This window comes from Haemorhous mexicanus, chromosome 4 (genome assembly GCF_027477595.1).
Source record: "Haemorhous mexicanus isolate bHaeMex1 chromosome 4, bHaeMex1.pri, whole genome shotgun sequence".
NCBI classification, from domain to species: Eukaryota; Metazoa; Chordata; class Aves; order Passeriformes; family Fringillidae; genus Haemorhous; species Haemorhous mexicanus.
The window spans coordinates 25,705,696-25,724,098 of NC_082344.1; the positions used below are offsets into that span (position 1 = coordinate 25,705,696).

The 18,403-nt window shown below is 44.0% G+C and overlaps 1 protein-coding gene across 1 annotated transcript in view; it reads right to left on the reverse strand.

The window, feature by feature from the left end:
• Positions 1-18,403, reverse strand: part of UNC5C (unc-5 netrin receptor C) — a 247,671-nt gene that overhangs the window by 44,722 nt on the left and 184,546 nt on the right. The window contains exons 4-7 of the mRNA XM_059844141.1: positions 16,130-16,233; positions 5,115-5,295; positions 2,775-2,942; positions 1,422-1,586 (exon numbers count right to left, since the gene is read on the reverse strand). Coding sequence (XP_059700124.1) covers positions 1,422-1,586; positions 2,775-2,942; positions 5,115-5,295; positions 16,130-16,233 — 618 coding nt within the window. The remainder of the gene's footprint in view (positions 1-1,421; positions 1,587-2,774; positions 2,943-5,114; positions 5,296-16,129; positions 16,234-18,403) is intronic.

An 18,403-nucleotide genomic window follows, 5' to 3' on the forward strand; every position in this document is an offset into this window, starting at 1 on the left:
GTCTGATAGTGAAGAGCTCTTCTGTGTGGGGAAATGTATCTTTTCCTCCTAATTTGCCATAATGACTTATTAACACCGCTGGAACTAGGGGGGCATTAGCTTCCCTACAATAAAAGTCACCAAGGTGTTATATAGTAACATGTAGCTGGATTTTTTTTTTTCCTTATCCTTAGAAATGAAAACGAGAGGAGTTCTGAATGTTACCTATCCAAATTCACCATAAAAACAAATGTTTTGAGGGATTACAGCTTTATAGGCCACTGACATTGACTAATAGCTTTTAACATGATGGAAATGCTTGTGTGAGCCACCTCGAGGGAGATATTTGTAAATCTGGGAAACCTCAAAGTAAATGGTCATGCTGTGCCATAGGGTAGCTCAGAGATCACTACCAACATAGGAGCTATCCTACATAGCACTTATTCAAAGAGCAGACCAATTTATTAGCTGGTAGTGTCATTTTCTGTCAAGATGAATATTTCAGTCAAAAGTAACCTGCCTCAGAGAGTAAGAATTCTTTACTCCTTTTTTTTGATAGAACTCAAAGCATTTTATGATCTGGACACAGAGGTACTGGATGGGTAAAGCCACAACTCTTTGGACAACAGAGAGCTGAGGCTTGACAGAGAAGTGCTGCAGAGAGACAGGATGAAGGAAGAGGAAAGAGCTGTATGTGAGGATTCTGGCTCACTAATGAAAGATGAAAGGGAGTTTTGATGCACCAGCAGAGCAGAGACCACCTCATTTTTGAGAAGGGACGAAATACAGAGCTGAATAATTGTTCATCAGTGTATGTCAGAATTACACTTAAAAACCTGCTTTTCTTTGCTTCGTTGTTAGTCAGAAAGGCAGGACTACTGTGTGAATAGGCACAGGTGGAATAGACTTCAGTGCTAAAGCTGATCTTCATGAGGCTGCAGCATGCTGGCAACCAGATAGGAAGTTTGCATCACCACTGCATTGATGCAGGGTATCTCCTTCTACCACAGGTCACCCAAAATTGAAAAGGGAGTGTAACTATTATAAATAGAAATACATGCACTCACCATTCCTGACAGTAAGAAGTCAGAAGCTGATTTGCTTGGCCAAGTTTACTCTTTTGAAAATGCTGGCTTTGCTCTAAATGCTCTATTTTTCCATATGCAGTGCTGTAAGAGCTCCTGCCAAGTTTCTCTGGACAGATGCTGAGAGGAGGGCTATTTGGTGGGGAGGGCAGGCAGTAGAAGGCTCTGTTATGACTCTTTCTAATTCTTCACTGTTCCATATTCCAGGCAAGAGGAGTGGGGGTGTCCAGACTGGTTGAGAACTGGTCCCTAGCTCATTTCTCCTACAAACAGTTCTGTGAGTTTAGTCATTGATGCTGATGTGCAGTTATTTGAGGGTTTGCCACATACATCCCAGATCCTGGAGAGAGCACTTACCCTGCATGCAGAGCCCATCTGTGCAGTTCTTGGACTGCAGCACCAGCCCCTCGCAGTCCTTGCCCCCATTCTTGGGAGCTGGGGCCGTGCACTCTCTGCGGCGCCAGTGGGTGCACTCCGTGCCACAAGTGGACCACTTGCTCCAGGATGTCCACTTGCCATCCACTGAGACAAGGAGAGGACACAACTTGTTAGGGATACACAACAGTGAGAGCAAGGCAGAGGGATGCATGTGTCGGCACACACCAGCCTGCAACTCCCAGCCCTTCCTGGCAAGGCAGAAGGATCATCAGCCTGCACTTCTACTCTGGCCTGTAAATGCACACTTACCCCCACATCTCCTTTCTCTCTGCTCTGGCCCCATTTCTGGTCTTTCCTCCCCTTTATATAAACTTCTAACCAGTTTATCTATGCTCAAATTGTACAAGGAACAAGTCAGGAATCTGTGATTTAATTTTGTGGCGGGGGGGTGGCATTTTTAACACAGAGGTTAGACTCTTCCAGAAATTCTTCTTTAATAGGAAGATATTTAATGTTAAATATTCTCTGTTGAAAGAAATCTCTAGAGGCACCAATTTATTTCACATGATCAGGGATTTGTTTAGCACCTTTCAAAATCCTGCAAATTATTTTCAAAAGCACTAAAATGAACTGCTGAAGAACAATATATAAAATTGTTCCAGTGAGAGAGCTGGATTACCAAACTTCACAAGCGGAAGATGGCCTTACTGCCATCGATTAGAGTGGGTCAGTAGTAGGAGAGCACTGGAGAGTAGGACAGATGGCAGAATTTTATCACAAGAAGTCACCAACTACATTTCATGTCCTGAAACAATTTTGTATTTTTCAGAAGTTTACATTTAAATAACTCCCAAAAGTATGGATGCACATCTCTTTCCAATAAAAATGCCTTTGTATTTGAGGACTGTATATGTCAGGTAAACATCTGCCTCAAATTTAATATCCGCATCCCAGATGCTTTACTTGCTGAGACAGCTGGACTGAACAGACATTGCAAATATATTTACATCACAGTTGCTTTCTATATTCGAATCCCAATTCTTTTCCAGAGCTTTCAACCTTTATCTCCTACATTTTGAAGCTCTGAATGCTCCCCAAAAATCCTGAACTGTAAGAGCTGAGACCACAGTGAAAGCAGTGTGCAGAAGAAAGGGCTGGAACCTGAGCTGCTTGATATGATGCGCTCACTATTTTATCTGGTTATGCACTACAACTGAATATTAATTCCCTGAGATGCTTGATTAATTAATAATGAAAAGCTTTTGCAACGAATTGAAAAATTCGTTCTCCTGAAATGACTGATGACATTTATGTGTGCTGTTCATACTGAACCTGGACACAGAGTGGTGCAAGCTATTTTCTGGACGCTCTGGCCCTCGCAGAAGGCGCCGCCGTTGAGCGGGGCAGGGTTGGTGCAGGTCCTGGTGCGCTTCTGGAAGCCTCTCCCGCAGCGGCTGTTACACACAGACCACTCTGTCCAGGTGGACCAGCCTCCATTCACTGCAGAGAGAGAGAAAAGGAGCGTGGTCACACAAATAGCTCAGCCTGGGCAGCCCCAAGGCCCTTCTGGCTGTGTCATGCAGCCTCAAACAGTGACCACTAGACATGGCACGTGAATCAACACTGAACAGGCACAAACCCACGTCTCCAGCACACCAAGTGTACTCCAGAAGTCACTGTACAAGCTGAAGAAATGCTGATGCTGAATGAAAAACATCGCTTGATGACTATTAGGGTTGGCAGGTGACCTGCCTTATCCTGAAAACCAACCTGACCCAGCCTTAAGCGACTGGTGGAGTGTGTATGACCAAAATCCCTGCAGGTTTAGGGAGCTGTGGCAGCCAGAAGCCTGTGCTCTGAAAGCTGCACTGAAAGCTGCACTGTTTTCCAGAGGGAGATAACCTGCACTCCCAGTCATGCTCAGATGCACCCATCACCTATGCAGGCTGGGAGACCCCCATGCTTAGGTTAGATATCAAGAATTTTCTTTTCCTTTCTTTCAAGAAGGTGACTTCAGGATGTCAGGACAACTTCACTTACCCCTCTGTGGACATAGCTGGTGCATCCATAAATGTCCCAGCACCTCACTAAGCTGTTCAGAATGAGCTAACGCTAAATGCTTTTCTTTCTGTGGGACTTTGGAAAGATATTTATTTCTGGGAAGTTATTTATACTGACTCTCCTTTTTATCCATCACAGTTTCTGGGATAGATGGAGGAATGAAGAAGGAGTTTTGCTCTTCTACATAATATGGTGATTGTCAGGTATGGTTAATAACAAATTAACTGCTCGGATTCCCTAAACCCAAATGTTTGTGATATGACACAACCCTTAAGCAGCTCTGGCAGCAAAACCCATAAAAACGCCTGCTCCCTACACATGTCTCTTGAATACACTTCTGAAAAAAATTCTTTATATGTGTGAGGAAGGGTTATAGTATGCCTACATCTTTATATTTCTGCATTCATCTCAGTTACAAAACATGGTGCTCTTGCATGGTCCATCCCTCAATACCAAAAGCACTGCTAATCAACTCAATTCAGTCAGTTTTCTATAAAAACTGAAGTAAAAAGCCCTCATTGTAACTTCAGAGAAGCAACTGCTTACAATTAAATCTAACTGCTACCCTGAATATGAAATGAATATTAGGGATAATCATAGGGATTTTTTTCCTACTTGTCTATCCTATAATTAAGCTGATTGTAAGAAACACCAGTTCAGTCAGCTGGCACATAATCAGAGCAGGTTTTGTTCTGGTGGATGCCCCCACCTGGAATGCATTTGGGGAAGCAACTCTGCAGGGGCAAAGGCTTGGACTGGCGAGGCAGAGCTGCAGCACAACACAGGCTGGAAGAGACCCTAGGAGGGAATCCCATCCTTTCCAGCCAAAGCATGGCCTGCCTCAGTCATATCAGGACTGTGGATACTGACACAGAATAATGCTATCCCATGCTTTATATTCCCCTGATGTTTAGTTTTAAGCTAGGCTCTGTGCCTAGAAATTGCAGTCCCAGAAAGCTTTGCTTCTTTGCTATTGGTGTCAGGGTATGTTTTGGAAGTAGGCACCAAAAACAAGCTTATTTGAAGATCTGTAAGAAGGTGGTGGATTCTGATGAGCTCTGACACTTACCAGTCACTGAAAGCACAAACTCTCTATCAGTTTCACTCTTATTTCAGAAAAGGGTCACTAAGAAAATGAACTCTGGTAATAAGCCATGCCTCGGAAATTCCTGCCGGAGGATGTGCCCTGGTGGCTCCTTGCTGTATGCAGCCAGTGTGTGTTACAGCAATGGGAGCAGCCACCTTCTCTCCAATGAGGCAGTTTGTGCAGGGGGGGCTCTTCCTCCTTTAACACCACTGCCTGTCACTAATAAGACAAGTCATCAGACTCCTGATGGATTTTAGCAGTGCCCCCTGACTGCAGTCCCCAGACTCCTGATGGATTTTAGCAGTGCCCCCTGACTGCAGTCCCCAGACTCCTGATGGATTTTAGCAGTGCCCCCTGACTGCAGTCCCCATGTGTGGCTGCAAGTCACCAGGCAGCACAGGCAGCCCAGCCTGGACACTGACTGCAGCCAGAGCTGCACAAGGGCATTGTGCACCCCCCTCCTGCCCCAGCTCTTGCTCTGAGTGTGTGTCCATCCACCTGCAACAGTACAAGGCATCACCTACCATAGACTATCACAGTGGCTGTGGTGCTTTTCCTTTTGGCCACAATGTTTTTTGCAACACAGGTGTAATTGGCGGTGTCAGAAAGCCGGGCTTGCTTGATGATCAGGTTGTGATCAATGGTGATGTAAAAGTTTCGGTCTTCCACAGGATCAATCACCTCTTCATTCTTCAGCCACTCCACCTTGGGGTTTCAAAGGGCCAGAGGGGAGGCAGTGAGTCAGCAACAAGTCACATCAATATGGACAGACACAGTATCTGATTATGTTGCTCATTCCAGAAAACACTACGAGCACCTGATGAAGGACTCACCTGATGAATGTCACCAACTGAAACAAAACACCAGGGCAGAAAAACAGGAGAACACTCTTCATGCCTACGCTTTCCTTCCAGCCCCCTTTCATCCCATCCACCCACCCACTCAACAGCTGTCTTGCCTTGCCTTGAAAACATCAATGCATTTTCAAAGGCTGCCAGGTACTGTACAGGGAAAAGCTGGTCTGTGTTTTCAGAGTCAGAAGCAAGGCAAAAAAAAGGGTGATATCTTAGGAGCATGTCTGCAAACAGAAAATTCTCCTACAACATCAGAAACACTAAATCAGCACAGATCTCACCCATTGTTTTCCATTTCTTGCCTAATCAGGCAGTTAGTAATGCAGTAACCTTGTAGTTACCTGACCTGGTCTAAAACCATTACACTCTCTACCATGAGCCTTTATACTATAGCACTAACAAAGCACAAACCCCAATATTTTTAAGTACGTTTGCACTCACATGCACATTGTCTGCCTTCAAAGCAAATGAAACAAAATGGAGTCAGTTACCAGGGAAATAGGAAATCACAAGGACATCAGTGCTTATTTTTCCTCTTTATTTGTGTAAGCTATATTTTACTTTAATAAAGCATGATTTCCTTGGTTGCACAGAAAAATATTTTTAATATGAGGTTTTTAATCTAGACAATATTCTCTTTATTGCCTTCCTTAGAAAACACCCTGTTATATCCCAGCTGACTGCTGTGAGCCACTCTAATATAATTTGGCTGCAAATCTAGTAGCTCGTTTTCATTTGAACTGAGTGCGCTGAAGGACAGGACTGGGGCCCTCGATGGATCAAAGCTGGGCCTTCACATCACTGGATCACTTCAGCCTGTGCCCAGGATTTAATAAAGGAAGAAAAACATAACCACAATCAACCCACTGGACTCATGAGGTGCTAGCTGCCAAGTCCTTCTCTCACAAGGCCCCCTTTTCTAAAGACTTTTGAGGAACTACCCAAGCATTGACATACCCCAAAAGCCACGTGAGACAGCTGTACAGACTGCTCCAAACCCTGGTGAGAAAAAACAATGATTTCTCCTGGTGTTCAACACAGAGGGCTCAATTCACCCCCAGATAAAGCCAGTCAATGCTTTATCAAGAGCAGTGCTGGCAGATGTGGGCTTGGATTATACGGTGCCCACCACCCACTCCCCACCTCTAGCCCTGCCTTAAGCAGCTCCAGCTCCCCTACCCCAGTTTGGGTGGATGCACTTCAGGTATGAGCTGCTTCCAAAGATTTACACCTTTTGTCAATGCAGAGCCACTGCTGCAAGGAAGGCTTGATTTGAGCCCCTCTCTTTCACAGCACATCACTTTGGGATGTGGCAGCCTCACAGCTGTCGATCCTGCGGAGCTGAAAGACAGTGGTGCAACAAGGGCTCTGGAAATGGATACGTGTCTGCAAGGAACAGGGGAGGAAGAAAAAGACATAAAACTTTGGAGGCTGTATTTCTGTCACTATCACAATCATGTTTCACCGTGGAAGATACAAGCTCTTAGTCAATAATCTGTTTTTCCTTGACAGAATGACTAAACTTGTTTTTTCCGCCTTTCTTGAATCCTAATAGGTTTCAGGTATAATCAAGACAGACAGATTCCTGTTCAGTCAATGGCAATATTTAGCTCCTTCCTCACCTGCAGGCCGAGTCTGCATGAATTCTAGACTGAAAAAACAAGCCAGGAGCTTATCTCCATCAGTGGTATGCTGCCATTTAACTGCTGCCTCTCACACAAAACCCATGTATTTCTTTTGTTTTAATGTCGCTGTTTATTTCTGGGATGGTTATGCCAGGGCTGTAAAAGATGCTACACACACTGCCAGAGCTGTGTACATCCCACTTCTAATCTGCCTGTACTCTTCCTCTGCTTTGCCTACTGAGGATACCAGGACACCAGTAAGGACAGGACTACAGTCTACATGGTCTAAGTTTAAAATATTTCTGGCATGCCCATCCAAGAATACACTCTAGCAGCCTTTGGTATCCTCAAGGCTCCATGCCCAAGCACGTGGTTCTTTTTTCCACTACTCTGCAACATTTTCTCTCTCTGCAAAAGCATACATACATATTCAATCTGGGTCTCAAATGAGTAGACAAAATTGAGGCTGTAAGCATTGAATTCCCTATCATCCCTGCAAAACCACCAAAGATAATATGAAAAGAGAAGTTGCCAATACAAAAAAAAAAATCATAAAACAAAGCAGCTCTGTATAATTCAGTATATTGCCTCTGGATCTACACCAAATCTCTTAGGAAAAAGATCCTTTTTCACCTAATGTCTCACAGAATTTACTAGCAGTAAAAGTTTGAATAACAACAGGGTGTCCTTTTTTTTTCTGCCAGTACATCAGTACTGTATGTGCATGTCTAAATGCCATCTCTTTTTCAAAGTATATCTTAAATATATCTAATTCAGTCTTCTGGCATCCAGGTTTTTATGCTGTCTGTTAATGTTGCAAACTCTAATGTCAAACCTGAAGGAAGGAACTGATGGATGATTTGACAAGCAGTGGGAGTCTCCTTTCACACATATTTTAGCCATCAGTCGAGCAACACAAAAAAAAGAACAACCCTCTAGTGGTTGTATTTTCTCCCTCAGTCCTTGTAGAAATTGGGACTAATTAAACAAACTACAATATGTGAGACTGTTGTTGGTACTTATTTTCAATTACTGTTGGACCTATTTTTTATGGTGCAGGTGACTGCAGAGCACAGCACCTCCAAACCTCAGGTTATTTTTTTCGAGGTAACCAGAGGAGGTGGGAGTAAGGTTGTTCTGTCACGTAAGAAGGGAGAGATCAGGTGTCAAACACAGAAGAGAAGCAAGCAGAATGAGACAGTTTGATTTATGAGTGACAAGTATGCAAACTGTTACCACAGAAGTTAAAAGCAAAGATCTCTTTTGATGCCATGTCATTCCCCAAGGTTCAGCCCCCTTGCTGAAATAGGCTGTTAATCCAGTCAGTGCAGAAACCTATCCTGAATTTAATTCTGCAGCCTGAATAATAGTTACTGGCAGCTAAGGCACTGGACACTTGTGTGCCAGAGACCTGTATGCCTCCATGGAAGTGGACAGAGGACCAGCAGGATATAAATGGGCTCTTCAGAATGCACAAAAGCCTGACTTCAAGGTCATACCAAATCACACTCTCATGCCTCTATTTTTCATCTCTCTTCAGATGTTCTAGAGTAGATGTTTGCTTTTGCCTAAATATTAAGGATGTATATTTACTGGCTATAATCACAACAATTCCTGAACATGCACCTAGCTCTACGTATTCAGTTACATCAGGCACATCCCTCCAGCAGTTATTGATAAATGTACTGATGGTCATGCATATATGTAGAAAAAGCATGGGATCAGTTTTTTCCTTATCATAACAGCAATCATTTAATTGGCAAAAAATATGCATGAAGGATGGGGTAAGTGTACCCTCTGGGGGATGACAGCTATGGAAAATTACAATAACATACACATGTTTTTTGTCATATACTAAACTCCTGAACAAAGTAGACACAAAATCCTGTTTCTTTTTGCTAGTTTACTACTCAAGAAGATATTTTTGTTATATGTTTGCAAACTGACTAGCAAGAGAAGGCTGCTCAGTTGAGATGTGAAAGTGGTGAATGAAAACCTGACCAACAGAATCTGCAGATGCTGAGAAGCTAGAGCACACCTGGAGCCAGCTACCTTTTTGTCAGAGCTCCTTAGCACTCTGGATGCAACTTGCAGTTCCATGAGGCACACTGATCCTTCCAGCTGCACTGGAGCTGCACATCCAGGGCTGCTAATGGGCTGGCAAGTGAGCCTGCAGGAGACTGAGCTGTCCCTGTGGCCAGTGGGGGGAAGGCACGATCCAAGGTGCCCCTAATTTAGAACAACATACCTTGTAGTGTCTTTTCTGTCATCCTGCTCCCTGGTGAGAGACAGATGTGTTGTCTCTAATCATTCACTGATTGGTATCGGGAGATACATTAACATAATTGGCACATTTGTTCTAATTAACAGAAGGAACCTGCCACATGCCACCCAACACGAAAAGCAAGACCATCAGCAAGAGCAGAAAACTGCAATAACACCTCAGCTCTGCCTGGGAGCTGCGGCCAACCCTGTGCTGCCACTGGGTGTTTACAGCAGCAGCACACACAAAGACTAAGACTTACAAAGCCAGGCCAGGTTTCTGTGCAGACTAAAAGAACACAGGGCACATAAATCACACAAGCGATTACACATGCAAGAAAACCTATTACAGAAGCTAATTGCTGATACAAATTTAGCCATACCAAGTTACCAGCATTCCTAGGCACTTAAATCTCTTGGCACACTTGCATATGCGTGACTGTTTTAGAAACTGGTAGAGCAGAAACACATCTGCTCTGAAAGAAACCCAAGGATGGAAAAGGAACATGATCTCATCTAGATGCTGCCCTCTTGATCATAAGAGTTGTTCCCTACACATCTGGCAATCTCAAGAGCTAAGTTGGCAGGGTCTGGGTTCTGGATCCCTGTTGCTCATTGCCTTCTCTGCACCAACCTGCCCTAGGGTCACCTTCAGAGCAAGCAGCACCTGCTGAAAACAGCAGCAAGTCTTTACCCTCCAGACACAGGCAAAGCCAGCCAGTGCCATTTTCCACAAGAAACAAGATGCAAACATCTGGGAGCAGCGAGAGACTTGCCTTGATGAAAGGCAATTTGTAATTTTGGAAGGTGAGAACATTGCACTCATGCCTTCCCCGTGCCTGGTTGACACAGCAGGATTGCTTTCCATCTGGTTCCCTATCCACTCTGGATTGTGGCTGGTGTTTTCTGCCCCTGTGCCAACTGGTCCCAGTGGCATGGCTTGCCTTGCAGCAGAGCCTGCTGAGCTGGCATCACCTCCAACAGCCACAGGGAATTCTCAGATCCCCAGAATCTCCTGGATTGTAACACACTCCCCCCCCCCCCCCCATTCCAGTAATAAGGCATTTGTGAAACAAACTAACAAACTACCAATTTGGACACAGTACAAGATGTCTAAGTGAGACTGAGAAAACTCTAGCAGTTTTCATATGAGCCAGCAACAATTTTAGGTACTGTGAGACTTGAGTGCCTCTTTGAAAAATGTTATTTGATTTTGGATCTGGTTTCATCCCAGCAACTGGGGAAGTTGCTATGTCTGCTGAAGAGGATGCTGTCCTCTCTGTACTATTTACTGGAAAGACATTTCATACACATTTAAGATTGAATATAAAAGGAAAAAGAAGTGATCTCCAAAGCAACTGAAATTACAGGTCTGAGAGACTGCAAAACATACTGAGAATGAGACAGCAAATGAAAACCACCATGGTATTTTGTTCAGTTGTTCTAATTGTGCTTCTGCTGCCAATAAGGAGAATTGTTGTTCCTGCTGTGGAAACACTTCCTTAATTACACATATATCCAGCTTTCTGCTTGCAGGGTGTATGTACAGATGCTGGATGTCTCCAGCCCCATTATGGCTTTGCTTTATGCACAACTGGAAGTTGAGCTTCAGAATAAACTTCTGAGGTGGACGGGTAGCAGCAGATGGAGAACTTTATTGCACAGAGTCTCAAATTCAAACACAGATCATGGCATTATTAAATAAAAACAACAGCACCTGCTATGTGGCCATCAGAAGCTGCTGGGCTTCTTTTCCCACCTGAAAGAGGAGCTTGAACTGGAGGCCCATAGCTCACATGTTGACTGGCACTTTTGGCCCTATGTGGGCATATGGACAGATAGGTTGTGTTAGCTAAACCAGAATCCCAGAGCTGTCTTTGCCACAGATAGCCAGCTGTAGAGAAGAGGATAAGCTAGCAGGGTTGGTGTCAGTGCTCTTGTAGAAAATCTCCCATTGTAATATTTCATGGAGGAACTAGAAGCCTGACTGTTCTCCAGTCCCACAGATCATCCTTCCCTGAACTGAATTGTGCAGCAACTGGATTCACTGCGGAGCATGCTCTGCCCTCACTTCACTGGCATCAGTGGAACTGGACTAGAAAGGAAAAGTATGGGGTAGGTCCCATAGAAAAGTCAGGCCTCCAAAAGAGCAGTTCTGCAAGAAGATCTGTGCTCCATGGCATGGGTTTCTTCCTTGTGGAAATGAACTGGTAGGAAACGTAAAAACAAGGCTATCTAATAATCTAGTAGTCAGGGTACTTCCCAGGAAAGCACAAATCCAAATGCAAACCTGTCCTTCAGGCAGGAGGTTGTAACCTATGTCTCACTCTTTGCAAGAGTGACTTGTCCACCCACCAGGAGGCTGGGGGATAAAATGTATGTTAAGAGAGACAGAAATGTGGGGGACCAGGTGCTGACAATTGCAGGGTGCTTTATCCTGTACGTTTGGAGGACAGGCCTGCATGGCCAGACCTTACCCAAAGGCTCTCCAAAGCCAAGGATGAGCAGCCCCCATTCATTTTGGGTTGTGCTCCTTCTTTACACAAATATGCCTCCCCCTCCCCACTCTTCCTCTCACTGACACCCAAAGGCAGTTGTGCTGTATGTCACAAGGAGCTGCAAAGGACAGTGCCACTTTTCAGCAATTAACATTTGTGGCCACAAACTCTCCTGCTTGTCTCTCCTGGCACTCACTTTCCTGCTGTGAATATAAAACACTGTCTCAGTGACACACACCTGCATGGAAATGCACACACATGCACTCCCAATTAAGGGATAACTGCTGCAAAACATAAGAGGGTCTCAGGAAACAACACAAACAGCAGTCATAATATTAATCAATTAGAGGGACCTGCGTATTTGTAGAAGTTCCTAGCTTCCACCAGCCTTTGCCTGGGCAAGAGCAGCTGAAAAAAGTTTGTGTCACAGTCATCTTGACTTGGCAAAACACTCTCTTCTGCCTCTTGACTCAGTGATCCTTTCCCCCTTGCTCTAGTTCCTAATTAGAGCCATGAATGTGGATAAATATCACATGCAGTTTTAAACCCAACTGGGTCACCAAACTGTACACTACACCCTGTTCTGCAATTAAATTACTGTGTGAAACACCTCAATTAAAATTAAAGAAGCAATTACCCCCCTGTTAAAGGCTCCACAAATCATACATTTCAATGCAAAAGTTCATCTGGCAGCTTATGGCATGTTAACCAATCTTACATCTCATTTGTGTTTTGATCTATAACCTACCCAAATGAGCTAATTTTATGTCACTCAGTGTCTCTAACTATATTTTATCATGTGCAATACGATGCCAATGTCTTTCAAAGAACAAGTTAAATGAGCTAAGGGGTTAATTGCTAACAACTCAGCCATTACTGTTGGAGCGTCACAGAATGGGATCCTTCCTGCCTTCACAGGTTAGGTCTAGAAAATCACACACAGAGAGCAGGGTGGAACTGAAATGGATGTTTCTGTTCATGCTGGGGAGCTGCTACTGTCTGATTTCCACTGAGCGTGAGGTTGGCGGCTCAGATTGCTGATCTCACCACCTCACCCTACTTCTCCCCACTGGGGGAAAGCAGAAGGCAGAGAAGCATAGAGCTAGGACAGGGTGCTGTCTGTTTCTATCTCCACTCATTTTTTCATCTTTTTGTCACAACAGGAACATGTGAGTTTGCCCCTTCCCCTCCCAGCTATGTGCAGAAACCTCAGTGTAACAGCACCTGTGCTGGTCCTTCTGTGCTCAAACATTTACCTGGGTGGTTCAGAACCTGTAGGTTTGTTCAGCTTGATATTGGCCATAAACCTGGGAGTGGGGAGGGATGCCGTGGTGCAGCTGACACCCATGCTGGTCGGGGCTGGTGTGCAGGGGTGTATGACGGCACAGGAGCTGATATTTCTGTTATCTCTCTTTATATCTCTGTTTTTCCAGAGACCATGGAAACCCTTGGTTCCTTACATTGTCCCAAGGGAGCAAGGAGATGTACTTTGACTTGACCTCAGGCCCTGAGGCTGGTGTATTTTAACACATCTGTTTGTATTTGGATTTTGACTTTTTCTTTTTTTTTCATAGTGCCCATGACCCGAGCCTGCTTCAATGCTTGTCATGTACTAGTGGATCTGAGGGACTGGTAAGTGTTGCTTTAAAAGCTTTGCCTGCCCATCTTTGTCATTGTCCTTCTTGCCCTCTGGAGAAGCTGTTATGTTGCTGTGTGGTTCAGCTTTTCAGTACTCCTAATATCGGCTCTAGCATTGATCCGTAAGAGCTTGACACAGATAATTGCAATTAAATATGCTGGGAATGATAAGCCTGAATTCCCCGGATACTGAAAAGAGGACAGAATTTATCCCTGAGCATGTTTGTTCTCACCACTTTGAAAAACCAGGAAAAAAAGAACAACAAACTAAACACCCAACAGAGAATTAAGGGGGAGAGTGGAATCAAAGAGAAAAAGCAAGCAAAAGACATTGGGACTCTGGGCTCCAGCTCTCCACACATCACACTGAAGGTGCACTTTGTACAGCCTCATAGTGTAAGCTTCTCTTCATCTGTTTTGGTGTTAAATACAGTAGCTCCTTCAGAAACCAGTAAGTAAGAAAAAAATCCTAAACAAAACAGTTTCCAGAGTGTGAAGAATCTAAAGCCTATGCTAACCAAAGTATTTGGAAATGCGGCTCACAGCTGCAGCATATGCATTACCCTACTTTACTTGGAATCAAAGCAGTGTTTCAACAAGATAGGAAACAGCCTCAGTCTGCTGCCTTCCTTCTCCTAAGCCCTTTTAATAGTTACCTGTACCATCATATCAGAAACTTCTCCAAACAAATAAATGAAGTCTTAAACAAAGAACTCATTCATCTTTAAATTAAAATAATCATGTAATCCTTCAACCCACCAAGTTATCTTTCATCTCTCCTTTTTTTTTTTCTTAAATTTATCTTACTAGCTTCAGCAAGTGGCTGTAATAAAGCGTCACATTAAGGTATTCATATTCATTAGTGTTCAGGTCTTTGTTCTTTTAATAGTGTTGGAAAGAATCTACAAAGAGGCTGTATTAGGCGGCTGTCCAATCTGGGTGTTTGATCTCTTTCTGACTTCAAAAGTCAGAAGAGGAAAAAAACCCACATTGAGAATGGTTCTTTTGAATGTCAGATAGGGAGTATAAGATTTCTGAGCCTGCCAAGTGTTAATTGGTGTCTGCCCTGACCATGGCACAAATAAGATTCAGAGTCACTCAATGCACCCTCATGAAGGGCTATTGACAGAGCGAGCAGGATACTGGAAGGCAGGAAAAAGCACAACTGCTATGGCAGCAGCTCACAGAGGATTTTTTCAGAGATCACTTTCCACAAATCATGTTAAATTATGCAGTTTGGGCCTCAGCCACGCGACTGGGTATAACAGACCTTTCTGAGGGAAGAATCGGCCTGGCTGCTGAAATTCCAGAGCTGCTTGTAACACTGCATAAAAACGAACCTACCCGCCAGCATTAATCTCTGTTTCTAGCAAAGGTAATGAAGTTCCCCACTACTACCCTGCACTGCCTGAACAACACATCCCAGTGCAAAAACTCCTGTCATGGTACAACAAGATGTTGATTTGATGCAAAGAAACATCAGAAAGGAAAATAAAAACCCGCTGCTAAGTTCCTGACGAAACCCAACTGATTAATATTACAGTTGTCAGCAAGTTGGCTCAGCAGACCTAAACACTCTTTACAGTTTGGGAGATCTTAATGGGGAAAGAAAACAGCCTGCAGAACAAGAAAGTGGGAAAAATCTTCTGTGCTAATTATTCTTTCTGATGTTTGTGGACACGTTTCTGCAATTCAGATTAAATCTAAACTTGGGTTAGATGGGAAGGTAACACTTTAAGCTTCATCTCCTGAGAAATCAGTCATGAGCGCTGAGTGACAACCACTTTGCTACTTAGCCATGACAGTCTGACTTATCCTAATGCAAATTGGCAACAGTTTCTTCTGTGCCTGGTAGAGGAAAACCGAAGAGAATTCAGATAGGGGAATTACCGTCATTAGCAATCAATTTTTTCTCATAACAGCCACAGTGGATTTAGGATTTCAGAGGCCTCCCTGTGACTCAGGGACCCCCCTTCCATGAGCTGGGATTCTGAAGCAGGAGGCACCACTGCACTTAGGGAAGCTGCTGCTCACTGCTGTTGTCAGGCACAGATTCTGCTGAAGGGCAGGCTGGCTCCTGCAGAGGGAGAACAGGCTACCCACTCTGGGTTTGCTTAAAAGCCAGTAGGAAAAACAGCTAAGGCCCTGAAGATGGCTTATCAGGCAAATACATCCTCTACTTTCCCAAATCTCATGCTGCTTTACCTGGGAGCCTGTATTGTACCACACCCTCTTGCGCCGAGTTGGCAGAGTGGTGCATACACGTGTGAGTGGAATACAGTCTGGCAAACTAAAAATAAAACATGTTTGAAAGGTGCACCTTAGAATAAGAGAATTTTTTTTTTCTTTAAAAGCAAAACAAAAGATAGCAGGCCGGCATTAATATGTTCCCCCAGCTACGTGTCCTCTGGATGCCAGATATAGTTGTGATTTTTCAAAGGGAAGCAAAAACTGAAACCAAACCACCTGCAGCTCTGCCCAGCAAGGCCCCACAACCCAAAGCCATTAATCAGGTCCCAATCAATCTTGCCTATGAGCAGCAGTCAGTCAGCTTCCCATTAGCACCCATTCATCACGCCCTGCTGTAAGTCACTGCACCATTAGCCACCCATCAGGCCTTACTTAGGATGTCCCAGTGCCAGACACTGCTGCTGTTACTCACCTCAGCTACTGGGATGCCTTCAGGGGGACGGCACTGGAGCAGGACTTCTTGCTCCAGGGACACTTCTTTCCCTAAGGGCTCCTGCTCAAAAGTTTTCCGGAGATCTGAGAAGGGAGAAGAAAATAAAATCATTAACATTAGTATCAGCCAGTCATTAATATTATATTTGATTACCATACTGGATAAATGCAAGAGATAAAGAAAACAGCAGTTCTGCTCCCTGTAAAATAAAACACTAAAAAAAAGTCTGGGTCATGTTTTCATTTTATTCCAACATTAAGCCAAAAATTTCATAGCGGGTTTAATACTTATATGGTGGTACAGCATATGAACCCAGAGAGCAACCAAGGCTTCCTGTGGAAGGTTATGTCCAGACACAGAACAGAAAGTGAAACAAGTCCCTTCTTCAGATAATTTTTGTTTGATAAACTATACCAGTAAAGTACTAAAGAAAGTTATGGAAAATAAAATAAATCTGTAAAACTACAGCATATAAACTGAGTTGCCTTAAACTCACAGATGAAAGTGCTCATGCTGTGATTTAATGTACTTTTAGCTCATAAGCATTAACTTTACAGCTTTAGCTAATTTGTCTACACCTTATCATTATCCTGTACCATTAAGTTATTATTATTAATAATAATAATGATAATAATAAACAGTCACTTCAAGGAATTGGACCATGCTTGGATCCCTCCACAGCACCACAGAAATGTGGCAGACTGACAGGGCATCAAATGTACCTCCAAAGATCAGACCAGTTCATTGTACTGGACAGCTGCAAAGTCTGGCTTTTTTGTACTCTTCTGTAACATCTTTGCATTGATGGTAAAATGGACGTGAGAAGTTCCCTCCTTATCACTATCCCTGTGCTTCTGCCATGGACTGCCACCCTCTCCTCTGTGCCAGGGAGGATGTGGCTCTGGAGAGCTGAGCATTCAGCCCCAGTAGCTACTGGGGATATTTCTCCCTGCTCCCAGTTCCTTCTGCAAATGGATGTGAAGCCATGCTCACAGTCACATCAAAGAGCTGGCCTGACTTCAAAAACCTTGCAACTCAGTTATTTTTGTTTTACTTCTTGTTCTGAAGTCAAACCATTTCCGTACATCAGCTCATGGTGAGGTTGCACAAATACTTGTGTCCAGACACAGCCATATGGGAACAATTTAAAAGCCAGAGATTTCATATTTTGAAGCCATAACCTGGGCTGGAAAACAGATCACTGAATTGAAAAGGTTTACAAATAAACCATACAAAGATGTTTCTTTTTTCCCCTAGATTACCTCTAAGACCTGATTAAGATTTGACCCATAAAGAACTGCATCAGTGCTACCAAAAAGCAAAACCTGGAGCTGGCAAATGCAGAGATGGAAAAGGAGATGGGGTGGCTGCCACCAAAATCAGCTCTGATATTCTGAAACTTTAAATAGCATGAGACCTCTATCTCTTATCCTATATTGGGAAAACATGACTGTTCAACCACCTGGAATTCAGAATCAGTTCAATGGTACCATGAAAAAGCTCTGTCATTTCTGGAGATGCTCATTTTAACTTGATATAGTAGCAAACTTTTGACATCCAAGCATTTCCCCAGTGAAACTGAGGCATGTCAGTCCTTCCTCTGCACCACAGGCATGAGACAAGCAGACCCACACTTGCTTTCCCACCAGCAGCATTCTTGCTCCCTCTGGCACACAAAGCAGGGATACTGAGAGCCCCTCTGATGGGACAAGATTTATGGCCAAGGTCTAAGGCACCAAAGATAAGCTTTGGTACACCCTACTGCAACAATGTAAGAAGTTGCTGCCTCCAGTTCTCTGCTTGGTTGGGATTACCTTCTGTCAAAAGGAAGCTCATGCCAATGTCACAGCTACACCTCACTACAAACCCACCACTCCAACCTCAGCTCTTGCTGAAGGGGGCTTTACCCTACAACACTGGATAACTTAGGGCAAAGAGGAGGAACAAAAATCTGGACATGAACGTTTCTCAGGATGACATGCCAAGTTTTGCCAGGCTGTGCCTGTCAGAGTCCCTGTCACACTGGAGTTATTCCAAACCAGTGAGGATTGTTCATGGTAGAGCAACCTCAGCAAGTCTCTGATGTCTCTACAGAGCTCCCAATGCATTGCCAGCAAAAGCAGCTTCATCCCACCCTCTCTGACAGGCCACCCAGTGGGCATTTGGATTCTATGGCTCCATTTGAGTAAATCTGAAACCCTCCAGGCGCCCATGGGTAGGAGTCATTCCAAGGACAAAATGCTGAGTTTTGGC